The sequence below is a fragment of the Manduca sexta genome, chromosome 11 (genome assembly GCF_014839805.1).
Source record: "Manduca sexta isolate Smith_Timp_Sample1 chromosome 11, JHU_Msex_v1.0, whole genome shotgun sequence".
NCBI lineage: Eukaryota > Metazoa > Arthropoda > Insecta > Lepidoptera > Sphingidae > Manduca > Manduca sexta.
In genome coordinates this window covers 5141368-5155336 of record NC_051125.1, presented here as the reverse complement: position 1 = coordinate 5155336, position 13969 = coordinate 5141368, and the positions used below count along the sequence as shown (strand labels likewise).

Genomic DNA, 13969 nt, shown 5'->3' with positions numbered 1-13969 from the left:
ATTTAAGGCAGGGATTATTACTAGAAGGAGAAGCTACGAGACTAGCTAGATTTGTAGTTCCTAACTACTCATTTTGTGATTTATTTAAGAATATCAAATAGATTTTTCTAAATAATTTCTGCTTATATAACACTAATTTTCATCATCATACGATTTACATTTTACCTTCACTGGAAAGGCGTACTCCACTTGTTCAGATTTTTCGTGATAGTTACATTTAGCTCCATCTACAATAATATTAAATAATTAAGTTGACACACATGACCTTAACTTCAGCGCCACCTAGCGTCAAGTAGCTAAAGTATTTTTGCTCTACGACATCTTTTGAGTAATAGATGTACCAAATATCAGTGATAAACTTTATTTGTTACTTTTGGTACATATTAATAATAATAAAATATGTTGGACATTATGGAACCTTATTAGTGTCATTATTTTATTTTTAGCACCTTTTAGTGACGAATAATGGTGTTATTACGTATGTATCAAATGATTTAATAAGTACATGTAGTTACGCTCCGCCGCCGTTGCGACAGTGGCGCCGATATTTTCCTTATAATCAGGGTGTGTTTTCACGTATACTTCATTCTACCGCAATTCGTCCTAGGGTGAACATCCTGTCTTAATTGGTTCATTGTGCGTGACATTGAAGTGAAAGCCTAAGTTTACAAAATAAACCCTCGTTTCCAGCTTAAAAATTGAATATTGACCTAAATTGACTGCTGAAAAAGCTTGTTTTATTGAATTTTACCATACTGTGAAAAACGAATTTGAACGCTCGACTATTGATCGGGAAGCTATTTTCCGCGAACGAAGTACTGCTTTTCGCCGCGTCGCCGACGATATCGCTCCAAAAACGTTAAAACTCAAGAGCCACCGTCACCGCCGCCGAGATGGCGTTCATGATGCCAGTAGTGAAGAACGATTGGGACATATATCATTCGCAACGGTCCCGGCGGCCCTCGGAGTCTGCGGAGAAGGCGGTGCTGAGCGGCGGGCGCGTGCGGAAGGTGTCGGAGTCACGGTCGGAGGGCCCGGCGCTGTCGCCGCCCGCGGGCCGCGCCGCGCTGTCGCCGCACCGCAGCGCGCCGGCCATGCGCTCGCTGTCGTACTGCCGCGCGCCGCCGTCGCGCGCCTCGCTGCGCGCTGCCGACAGCCCGCGCAAGGGCTCGGCTAGTCCGCCGGGCGGCGCGCGCGAGGACAAGTTCCACAGCAGGTTGGTGGAGAAGCTGAAGCGCGCGCTGGGCCGTTCGGACTCGCGCCGCGAGGAGAGGAGCTCGTGAGCTAACCGCTGCTTGTGTGCAGGGCGCGCGCCGACTCTCCTGAGCGACACTCGCGCTGCGGCGCGTGCGTGCCCTACCTGTGACGGCCAGCTCGAGCCGGGCCAGCCGCGACAGCCTCGCCAGCGCCGGCACACGATCTGTGATACCTATGACATGGTGACGAGTTGAGTAGACGTTGTGATGTGCCGAGTGCTGACTAACCGCCTGTGGTGTTCCATCGCCGGGAATTTAATGTTTGAACGCATCGACGCTATAGTTGTAGATGTCTTATCACACATTCGGTTCGCTTTCCTTGACTGTTGCATGTTTGTTGTTATAGAATCATATGGGGTCAGTATTGTCAGTATTAGAGGGGCTGTATGTTGTATTCTATGTATATCAAGACTGCGTTTAGTTTAAGCCCGAGCGCCGGCCGGGAACACGTAGTGTTCGGAGCAGTGGCCGGCGCGCGTTAGACGTTAGTTTATGGCAGTTCGTGAATGATATCTGTGATTCGGTATTTCTAAGTGAAGAAGTGTAAATTGTAATTTATTTAGATGACGGCATATTTGTAAACATCTTTTCCATACTATATTTCGTTTGTTTAGTTCAATATTAATTAAAACAGTTACAATAAAAATTCGACTGGTAAATTGTATAATAACTATGAAAAAATTGGATACAAAGTAAGAATATTCTAATTTTGCATGTTGCTTAAAAACAGGAAGTTTGCAAAACATAACGCAGTATATTTAACCACTAGAGGTGTATGAACACCTTACTATCTTATATATATAAATTAAACATAATGAAAACTGTCGATATTTTGTGAATGTAAGGCACGTATTATAATCCATATTTTAAGTAGTTAGTTGAAAACGGCACCGACCCCAATTGGATAAGTGGTGTGAAATGTTAAATATTTTATTTAATTTTATATAATGTTGTATTTTCAACCCGATAATAATCGTGAGTGCCGTTTTTAATCTAAAAAATACTATTGAATTGGTAGTTTAGGTAAATTTATAACAAAATTCTAAATTGTGTCATGTCTCTGTGAGATTTATAGTATAATTATTTATGTAAAGTTCGAGTATACGGTAGAGCTGCCATTGTGCTGGTTTCGTGTAAAATGTACAGGGTTAAATGTAAATCACTGGAAATCTCTTGATTGTAGATACAAGTTTATACAGAAATTAAAATTATTTCAGGAATATAAAAGAAAACAATATATTAGTTAAAAAAATCTTTGCTTCGGCCGGTAGAGCGGTGCGGGGTTGAAAAGAAAGGGGATGGAAAACAAATCGGTGTCACACAGTTCCATAACTTCATTTTTATATTAATGAAATTTGTAACTCGTGTTTAGGTTGTTACTCAGTAGCTGAGTTAAGAAAGTTTACGAGGTTTGCAGTGAATTACAACTAACCCAGTATAATGACTTGTACCACATAAATCCAACCCCTACGTTTACGAATATATCTTACTGTAATCATGTAACGCAATATAACGTCTGATCTGAATTTTTAAATATAAACAAATATAAAGCTTATTCGAATATTCTCTTTCATTTTTATCCCGCAATTTTACCTATTTTGGTAAGCATTGGCCCAATCATTTGGCTTTGAACTTGTGGTATTTTTAGTGGTATTTATCGTCGCCACGGTTGGAGCCAAATATTCGGCCACGTGTATCATTGGCGCTCGGCGTCACAACAAAAATAACAAACAGTTGATACTCAATCAGTAGGAAAATACTTTCTTATCTGGAATTTATACGTTCAACTACTATTGTATGTTAGAGTAAAACTCGTTAATGATAATTTTATATTAAGTATTATTAGTGTCTATAAAGGCTTATAAATTATTAAAATAATTTATAAAGATAACTCATATTAAAATTACATTTACAATATTAATTAATTAAAATGATCATATAAAAATATATAAAGATTATATGTTAAATAGTTTACGTCATATTCTGTAATGGAAAAGCCCTTGAGTTGAGGCTACGCAATTTAGGGCATTATTCAAGTAAACATAACAATCAGACCGCTCTTCATCAAGACAATTGTACCGAGAGGGGACACCCGGCGCTCCAGTTAATTGAGTAGACAGTACACAAAAACGAGAAGCATTACAATACGCAAATACGTCATAGGTAATAAATGTATAAACGACTAATACAATAACAAATATCGACGAATGTAACACACTCTTTCAATTCAACTTACATCTGACTCTACATTTGAGCAAACTCGTTAATAAACTTAATAAAAACTATATTTTGACATCCAATATTATAATAATGAATCCAATTGATACTTGTATTCTTGGAATTTTATAGTTTTTCTATTAACTCTGAAAAGTTTGAACAATTTTTGTGCTTAAATAAAGTTTTTTGGCAAGGTATCGAATATAGGTATTTTAATTTCAAAATCCTAACTTCTTTTTCTACAACCTAGACTTAAATACGTATCTTGACATCTCTTATGTGATATATTATACAATAGATATATTTGAATGCACTCAGACAGTAACTATAAATGCTATTTGGAGAGAGCGCTCACTGCGCCGAGTCGGTCGATAAAGCGGTTTGTAAGGCTATTCTCGAAAGCTCTATGCAATAAGTGGTCTTTAGCAACGATTGTCGGGCAAAGGTCCCGGGCAACACATGATTAAATATATAAAGGATTTCTTTGATTTATCTTATTTTATTATCGCAAACAACTGAAATCAATATAGGTATTATGAAATATTTGCAAATATATACCAGTGAATTTTGCATAAAAAGAGATAGAAATGAATAATTTCATGACGAATTCGTTCTAATTACTGCATTAAGGTATTTGCGAGTTCCTGTGTACTTAAATCATTTTTGATAAGCCTTCATTTCTTAGATTTTAATTTATAATGATTCACTGATATAACTGAATAATTTACTATCTATTTACGAATAGGACGTAATTAAATTCGTCGCGACTGATAAAGTGATAAGCTTTGAATATATTACGTTTACTTAGTTTTATCTATATCGATCTCTCGCAACGACATGTAACCTAAATGCATTAATAGCAGTTTGTTGTAGGAAATTTCCGTACAGAGCCCGTGTTCGTATATTGAGTAACCTTGTTAATATGTATTGAGACATTTCAGCTACTAAGGAAAGTTTATATCATAATTATATCGAATGTTTGATGTTTTAAGTTTTATTGCCTTATTAAAAAAGGTATTAAGGAAAGTGGACACTTTAGTATAATAGTCGAATTTTGTGTCTAGAATTCTATAGTTATAAGTCCTTGACTGACTTGATTAAAATATTTATTATTAAGAACTTGACCTCTAAAGTTATATAGAGATATAGATGTCTGGACTTCCGCTTGGTCCACGCGTGACCCGACGTGGCGCTTAACAAGATTACAGCAATTTGATTAGTCCCCTTTTAACAGAATTAGAGAAGCCATACTAACTGCAACATTTATTTCATAGTGCATGATATTATATATCATATTTAATTTTTTATGCGACAGTAAAACAAATTGGTAATATTAAGACAGGTATAAATTATTTTGTTACTGTTATTTTATGTGTGTAATCAAAATTAAAAAAGAAAAACAAGACAAACTGATTCGACAACATTCAGTCGATTGTATTAATAATTGTGAAGAATTTAGAACTTGTTTTTTTTTAAATGCAAGGGTATCAATGTTTTATTGATTTTTAATGCTATACATATCGTAATGTTGTTTATAGTTATAATCTATGAGAATTACGCAAAGTTTTTAAATATAGAGACACTTTTTCATTTATTCGATTTCATATTGAAGTATTTTTGGTATAATTGGATTATAATTGATGTTGAAGAAATAAATAGAAAAAAAAACAAGCAAGAGTGAGTTGGACTTTTGTTAAACTTGGTAAGGTGACTAATATAACTTCAAACTTGACAAACATAACTTTGCCGTTCAATCCCTAAACAAGGTTATTGGAGCAACTGAAAATAATAAATTTAAGTAAAAACGCTTTTTTAAATGAAAGTACATTGTTTTAACTTTTTTGCTTTAAATGTGCTCTAAGACATTGCTTCTTGCAAAATTTCATAATTCTATGTTAACGTGAAGCACCCTATAGGTTTTCATTTCCTTATGTAATCGCAAAATATGCCAAAATATGCGGGGTTATAACTTTAGATCGCGTTGAGTTACAAGTTTGATTTTATCACAGCTGAAAGAGACCTTAAACCCGAGTATTTGTTATGAATTTCAACTTTATACCTTTACGCTTTTCTGCGAAAAAGGTTCTTGGCAGACAAATGAACAGCCGGGTAACAAAGTAATCCTATAAGAATTCCTTTGAAAGTATGGAACGGTAAAAAATCACATACAAATCTTGATGCAAATTACTTGATACAATCATGTAAACAAAACCTTTTTTATCGTTCAACAAAATATAATAAATGTTTAACTATCGATATAAATTGAACTATGACATCAGTGTCCACGTGCGTCCAAGCTTTTCGTTGATAGCATTTTTTGCTGTCTATTTTGGCACCACCTAGTTATCTTTGTTATTACTGGCAGAATCTTTATCAATACATACATTTTCCGCTATTAGGCATGTTGAATTAAATGATTTTATTCAACTGTAACAAATAATGATGATAAGAATCTTTTTTTAGTTTAAAATTATTTGTTTTTAGTTGCTGGGTGCTTGACATTTTATTTGCAATAGTCATGTGTACATTGAAATAAATATTGGGTCCAATTAGCCTAAGAAAATAATTTGCTATTCCTGAGCTTTTCCATATTTTTGTTATTAATTAGATTAATCGTGGTGTCTGACTAAGTTATAATGTTTTATAGTTGGATGAATATTTTTGGCTATAATATTTAATTTTAGTTGATTTTTAAGTAAAATTGCAATAGAGTTTATAATCAAAATAACATATTAAAATATTTATAGTTCACCCAAATTATTTGTCACCCAAATTTTTAAGTTGTATACTACGTCTCGTTGTTACCATTTTGCTAATGCGTATTGGGGTAGCACACGTAGTCTTATTTTAGACATTCATTGACGTAACTCTCCCGGGCTGAAGCGTTCATTATGACGTAACTACTCAGTATACAAACACTGAAATTTATTCGTATTAGTTTTTAATCAGTGATCGAAGTATACTCGTCGTGTTATTTATTGCACATGTTTCTTGCTTGATACATTTAATTGCTTGTTATTAATTGTGTGTTAAATTAATTACTCCGATTAAAGACATAAATTATTATGTAAGAGAAATATTGGCATGACAGTACCTATAGTTAGATGTTTCTCTCTACGAGATGTAATATTCATTATTCATTATACAACTTGCTGGCGAATCAGTCTTCAATTATAATATAATGCATTTGGCAACAAATTATTTCTATGTCATTTCTCTGCTTTCGCTTTATGGTGCATATTTTTGGCGATTTTGTACTTACTTAAGCATTATGTTGACTGTGAGAGAAAAAAAAATAAAAAAAATAAAAAAAAAAATGCTTTATTCATCACGTAGGCGAACATAGTTGCACTTATGATAAGTCAAGGTACATGAGAATATTTAATTATTACTTAATTAAATTAGCTTATATAAACAAAGACAATTTATATTGAAAATAAAATAAATGAAAAATATACTTAGTAAACAAAGAAGCCAGATCGGGCTGGCAGGGAAGAAAAAAATAAAATGATGTATATATGTATTTTTGAATAAGCAATAAGGGAGAAACGCGTCGCGATCCTCACCGGTGAGGACAATAAAAGCCCTAATCTAGCTAACCTACCAGCCTTTCACTAACTACCTAAGCGATGACTACCCGAAGAAGAAAGGCAGAAAGAAACTCTGGGATTTATTTTTTGTCATCAATTGTCCATTCTTTTATAATATTGTTATTAAATATATATATATATATATTTTTTTAATAAGTCTTTTCTATACAAAGTCTGATTAATTATATAAGCTAATACACGCACATCACCGTAAAAGTGCGGAGAAAATCCACATAAAAGTATTTAGCAATAACTAAAAATTAACGAAAAAAAACAATAATACTAAAAAAATTATAAAAACTATGAAACAGTGTACAGCGTGCATACGCCAACATTTACAAACATAATATTTTCATTTCATATTTTGTCATAGATCTCGGTCAATATAATTTAGATTTAGATAAAATATCTAATATTATAAACTAGGCACTATATAGAATGACAGCGTCGAGACATACAATCAATTCTATATTATTTTTATCAGTGAAAACGTTTAAATGTTTTCATATTTATGTTCCTCTATATTATTTAGTCTAGGTGTAAGTTTTCCGAAAATAATAACATAAAGTGATGTTATAATTCTTTTGGAAATTACATACTCTAATTTTGCTCTACATTATTTTTTTACTTAGTATAAAAGGACAATATGACACAATAAAACAAAAAAGTTGTTGTATACTATTTTTTACTATATTCTCTCTTATACTAAGACAATAAAGCATAAATTTGTGCACACACAATTTCAGTTCGAGACGCGCTGATAATTTTCAATTTCATTGTTCAAACGATCGCGAGCCGCGCGTCGGCTCTTCCGAGCAATAGTGTCGATAACGAAAACTGGTTAGCACCGGATCGATGGGTGCCGTCCGCTGATTCAGCCGGTTCGATTCTATCACTTCCATCGCTCTGTCACCATGCCGTTTATTTTCAAGGATAATATTGTTTTTGTCCAGTTTGTTTTATTTACTTTCACAAAGGTATAATTGAGGATTTAGCGCTATCATTTTTTTATTGTTTTGTTGTTTATGAGAAGGTTAATACATCGCATAAAGTTGTCGCTTAGGCGTTTTCACTGGTAGAGCCTCACAGGGATCGTAGATGCCTTATCCGTTTATGAAAATAACTAAATTCGCGAGGGACATTTTGTATTTATCTAACATGTTATTAATTATTACACACAAATGTATATAAATATACAGGTATACTGGTAGGTATATATACATCTAGCAATCAATCCATCAATCATCCATAACGGTGAAGGAAAACATCGTGAGGAAACCTGCACATCTGAGAAGTTCTCTATAGGAATTTCGAAAGTGTGTGAAGTCTCCCAATCCGCACTAGGCCAGCGTGGTGAACTAAGGCCTAATCCCTCTCAGTAGTAGAGGAGGCCCGTGCTCAGCAGTGGGCAAGTATATAATACAGGGCTGATATTATTTAATCAATCCATAATATTCCTAAAACAAAGATAAACTTTATTCAAGTATTTTCCCATAAGTATGGTTCATGGTAATTAATTTTCCATTACAGAACACTGAAGTGTGGTTAGCGCAGTGAGTGTTATTGTTTGCGAACTGTGGGTAAACTGCGTCGCCGTAGCTTCCAACAGACACTCGACAGGCGCCTATTGATTTTATATGCACGTACTGTTATTTCTCACCTCAACGTGCTTACTTTAATAAATAGAATTGCGCTTGTAAATATTAATCCGTGATAAAAATAGATTTAACGTGTAAGAAAAATATATAATATAAAGTAACTTAACATGCTTTCAAAAGATAAAAATGCAGATTTTGATCACCCTGTATGCGTCTAAAGTATTGCGCAGCATGCGAAAAGTAATCACCTGTAAGTAATTAAGCAGAGTCTATACTATAATATACTTACACGTTCCACATTCGACTTGTCACTAGGGAATTTGTCGAGAACTAGCTCGTAATCGAAATTAAATGCGCAATATCTTTTCAAAATCACTCAACCTGTATCACTTGGGAAAGTATAATACCGCGTAACCGCCATTGGTGGCTAAATGCCGCGTAAGTGACAAAAAATGTTTTAGGGGAGTAAAACTAAAAGAGTTGATGTTTCCTTTACATTGGATGTATCAATTACAACTTGTTTTTTTTTTGTGACTTACGCGGTATAAAATTAACCAGTGTTCGTGGCATTGCATTATTCGGACGATATATGTGTGTCCACATGTCACCCAGGAACTAGCACTAGACCAGGCCATGTGACATCCTGACCGCAGCCTTGAGGTGTAACACCACAGGAAATATCTATTTTTAAACAAACGTGCGCAAGACATTTGATATCACGTTTTATTTTAATCGCGGTAAAGTCGGTAGAAATAAACGACTATTTTAATTCTATTATACGGTCTAGGAAGGAAATTCCACACTCAGCTATATATTCAGAATTAGTAGTGTTTTTATTCATAGAATTCGTTAAGTATAGATATGCAAATCCTTTTATGGGCAGTTCATTGTAGAAATAATTTTCCCGATAGTCGCTGCTATAGAAGCGATGCAGTCACTGTTAGCGTCACCATCATAATCGGTATCATTGTTACCGTCTTTAAAACTGTCATCATCATAAAAAATAATAACCAGTAAACTATTTAATGTAGTACAGGCGTTTTTAATAAAGAATTCCAATTTCAATCTTTAACGATTCCGAATAAACCATTCAAATAAGTCATTTGTAACATGTCAAAAAATATTTTGTTCTGATTGGTCCATTTTTGCGATAAATAAAATTAATCCATTGGATTCGTTTTTTGAAAATGGCACTAAATGTTCTTTAAATAATTTGAATATAAATTATTATATCATTATCTATACTTATAATAAATCTGTAGAGAGGTCAATTCTGTACATGAAATATATTTCCAAAATAACTATCAGGGGGTGATTAGGGGATCGATACTGATGCCAAAAATGCAATTAGTAAAATTTTTGTCTGTCTGTCTGTCTGTCTGTCTGTCTGTCTGTATAACCGTTATAGAAACAAAAACTACTCGACGGATTTTAACGAAACTTGGTACAATTATTTGTCATACTCCTGTGCTGGTTATAGTATACTTTTCATCACGCTACAATTAATAGGAGCAGAGCAGTGAAGGGAAATGTTGGGAAAACGGGAGAAGTTACTCCATTTTTAAGCTTCCGTCGCGTGTGCAACCTTAATGGTTAAAGCTACATAGAAATCATGTATGACGGAAATGTTCTCCTTAAAATTATGTAAAAATATCCCACGACAGCATATGTCTATCTTTTATGGTTGACTCACAATGACACGTGTAACTCCCGATAGCTTAGCAGTTCGAAGCTTCCTCATTATATTTGTTTACTAATCTTAGGAACTATCGGTCCAAACTGAAAAATTCTGTTTGCGTTGGATAGCCCTTTATTTGTGGATTGCTATAGGCTATATATCATCACGCTATACCCAATAGGAGCGGAGCAGCAATGGCTAATCTCTGGAACTATCGGTCCAAACTGAAAAATTCTTTTTGCGTTGGATAGCCCTTTGTTCGTGGAGTGCTCTAAGTTATATATCATCACGCTATGACCAATAGGAGCGGAGCAGTAATGGCTAATCTTAGGACCTACCAGTTTGAACTGAATAATTCGTTTTGTGTTGGATAGCCCTTTATTTGTGGGGTGCTATAGGCTGTATATCATCACGCTATGACCAATAGGAGCGGAGCAGTAATGAAACATGTTACAAATACGGGGACAATTTATTAGTTTTGAGAGCTTCCGTTGCGTGCGCTGCGTAAACGGTTAAAGTTATGCAACAATGATGTATGTCGGGATTATTCCTCTTAAAAGTTCTAAAAAATATATTATAAAACAAAGTCCCCGCTGCATCCGTTTGCCTGAACGTCTTAAACTCAAAAACTACCCAACGTATTAAGATAAAATTTGGTATTGAGACAGTTTGAAACCCTGGGAAGAACATAGGCTCCCGGGAAACTACTACTTTTATAATGGAAAACTTTAGCCTGAAAAACTTTATAACGCGGGCGGAGCCGCGAGCAAAAGCTAGTAATAAATATTGTTATATTTATATTAAAATTATAATGTTATGTTGATCTTAATTATAATAAATGCTCATTTTCGTTTTTATCTCGCAGATAGGACAGGTTATCGGCGCATGTTTTTGTGACCTTCATAATGTTAACCTTTTGATATACCTAATATAGTTTTTGTCATCACGTGTTTTGAATATAGGTTGTTGGTATCGCATTAAAAAAAAATAGATTTAATAATATTCTGATTAAAGGAGCTTTATCGTATGCTCACGAGTACATCGCTCTACATGACCGCTCTGATTGGTGCCTACTCGTTTTCCCTCATACTTCTAAGTTTTTTAATCCTTAGAATTCGATTTAAGGCTCAAATCTACAGTTTTATGATAAAGATCTTTGCCTACATGGAGACTAAGTACATAATTACTTTTGTAATTTGAGGCGACACTCGTAATTCGCAGTTTTTTTACAATTTCTTGTGTAAACATAAACAATTCAATTACGATAACAATAAATCGTCAAATAGGTAAAGTTGTAAATCGAGTTACGTATAAAGGTGATAACTAACATGACTTACAATCAATAACAGACGTAGAGTTAACATACAAAAACGTCCATATTTAATAACAAGTGACGTTCAATGCAAATAAAATGCAATTGTTGGTTTATATTGTTCAAATATTTGCTTTAATTTCAGAGACATATACTTTAATTGACCTACAGAGTACTTTTACACATTTCTATTAATATATTTGTTTGGGTTCCGTAAAAATCAATCAAATTTATGTTGACGATGATTGTAGGTAGATATTGTAACTGAGTTTTCGGATAACCAACACCTCAGTCCGCCCCGTGACCATGAAGCAATGTCTTAAAAACGTTAGGAGAAAATTATAATATAAAAACCGCGATAAATCTGAAAAATAGTTTTATTTTAATGCCAAAATTTATGTTCTTTGTTCTTAAAGGAAATTCTGTACCGGCTCACATACGATGGAATACACATGGTGTAAAGTAAACGCACTAGCTCCTCTTCTGTATTCTGGGAAAAAAGGCGTAAGTGTATGATGTAAAATTCTTGCAAAGGACGACAGTGGTTTACTATCTCTGTATTTCGAGAAGCCCTTACAACTCATTCATGTGCGTTTTTGAGTTCCTGAGGAGATTGAAAATCATGTACATGATTTCAAAGGCTTTGTGCTTAAGTGTATCATAAAGCCCGTAATCATTTATCAACAATATCTAATCAATAACAACTTCTTATGAAGTGTGGTTATGTCGACTTGACATAAATTACTTTGATAAAATTTACGAGCTGATATTATTGTTATATATTTGACAAGATATGTTTTATGTTTAAAATTGATATAAATATAATACATATTTCTTTTAATCCATTATTTAATTATGTATTACTGTTGCAAAATAATGTAGATTGTTTTCGAAGATAAAGATGATTATTATTCGTGGTATAGTTATATTCTATGAAGTTTGGTCAAAGACACGTTTGAGCTGGCTCGACCTAGGTCGGGTATAATCATTCTCTCCTAAGATATTACTTAGGAATGTCTCATAAACGATGTAAAAAAAGTTTTGGATTACGAGTCCTACGGTCTGTAATCTGCAGAAATTAAATAACTACGCATATCGCAAACCCTATTTCTAGTCATCATTTCAGCCGGGAATCGTCCACTGCTGGACATAGGTCTCCCCCATTGAGTGCCACAGGGACCGGTTCTGGGCCGCCCTTATTTATTCAATCGCTGAAAATAATTTACGATTTTTTTAGCGATCGTTAGTGGAAGTTATCATATACGTACTACGCCCATAAACAATTAAAACATGCTTTAAAGGGACTAGCGTTAGGTAAATTAGTATTCCGAAATAATAAACATACAACAAAAATCTAAAACACGTAACTAATTTCAATATCGCGTGCTGTAAAAAGCACCGTTACTTGAACACTTATTTTCTCTTTCCATAAAACTAACAATAATGTTGTTTTGTCGTATTCTAATAAAGTTTGCATGTTTTGTAGCACCCCTTCTTTATAACGCTGAAAGTAACATGTTGATTCAAGTTATATAGTTATATATTTTACTACTTAAACTATTTATTGTAGAAGGCAACAAAATACGTTTCTTAGTAAAAGGGCCACTTATAGTCCATGGCAAATGTGTTGAAATATATATCGAACAAGCAACCAGGACCCAGAAGCAGGATACAACAATATAGCACTGACATCATTATTATATTTCGAAATATTTTGTTAATATAAAGATTAGCAAGAAACTGAATTAATCCTTCACGAGAAAAGATATCTGAATTTACGAGTTATCAGAATTCTAATAATAATAAAATAAAAGAGATACAACAGATAAGTAATACGTCACTATCATCGATATCGATTTTGACATGGAAGTTTGTTAGTCAATATTTTATGTAATACCCACAACCTGTAGATAGGTCCGAGATCAATATATTATAGATTATACTATACATTTTCAAAGGTTTATTTTTAAAAGTAACTAATTTAGTTATCAGATGAAAAATTTGCTTTGTTATCCCGGAATACCCCAACTGCAGCTGTCAAACAACGTTTATTCGCCGTTGTGAAAAATGAAGTAAAGTAAAAACTTCTTTTTACTTCTAATTTTCACCGTTTTTATGACGGAGTCTACAAAATTTTCGTTTGAATAACGTAGTTTAGCTCTTGCGTGAAAAAAGCATGTTTTTACGTAAAAATATAATATTCTTTATGTGGTTGCCGTAGGTCTAGCGTATTCATGTTTTGGTAAACTGAACCATGCCCTTTTAAACGAGGTTGTATCATGAATATTCATCTACATGACCTACAACAAGAATGTGCG

The 13969-nt window shown here is 33.9% G+C and overlaps 1 protein-coding gene across 1 annotated transcript; it reads left to right on the top strand.

The window, feature by feature from the left end:
* Window positions 1-567: 567 nt before the first annotated feature.
* On the top strand, window positions 568-2817 carry LOC115442598. Its single transcript, XM_030167678.2, has one exon. It carries the CDS (start codon window positions 894-896, stop codon window positions 1281-1283), a length of 390 nt encoding a protein of 129 aa, XP_030023538.1. The 5' UTR covers window positions 568-893; the 3' UTR covers window positions 1284-2817.
* The last annotated feature ends 11152 nt before the right edge of the window (window positions 2818-13969 follow it).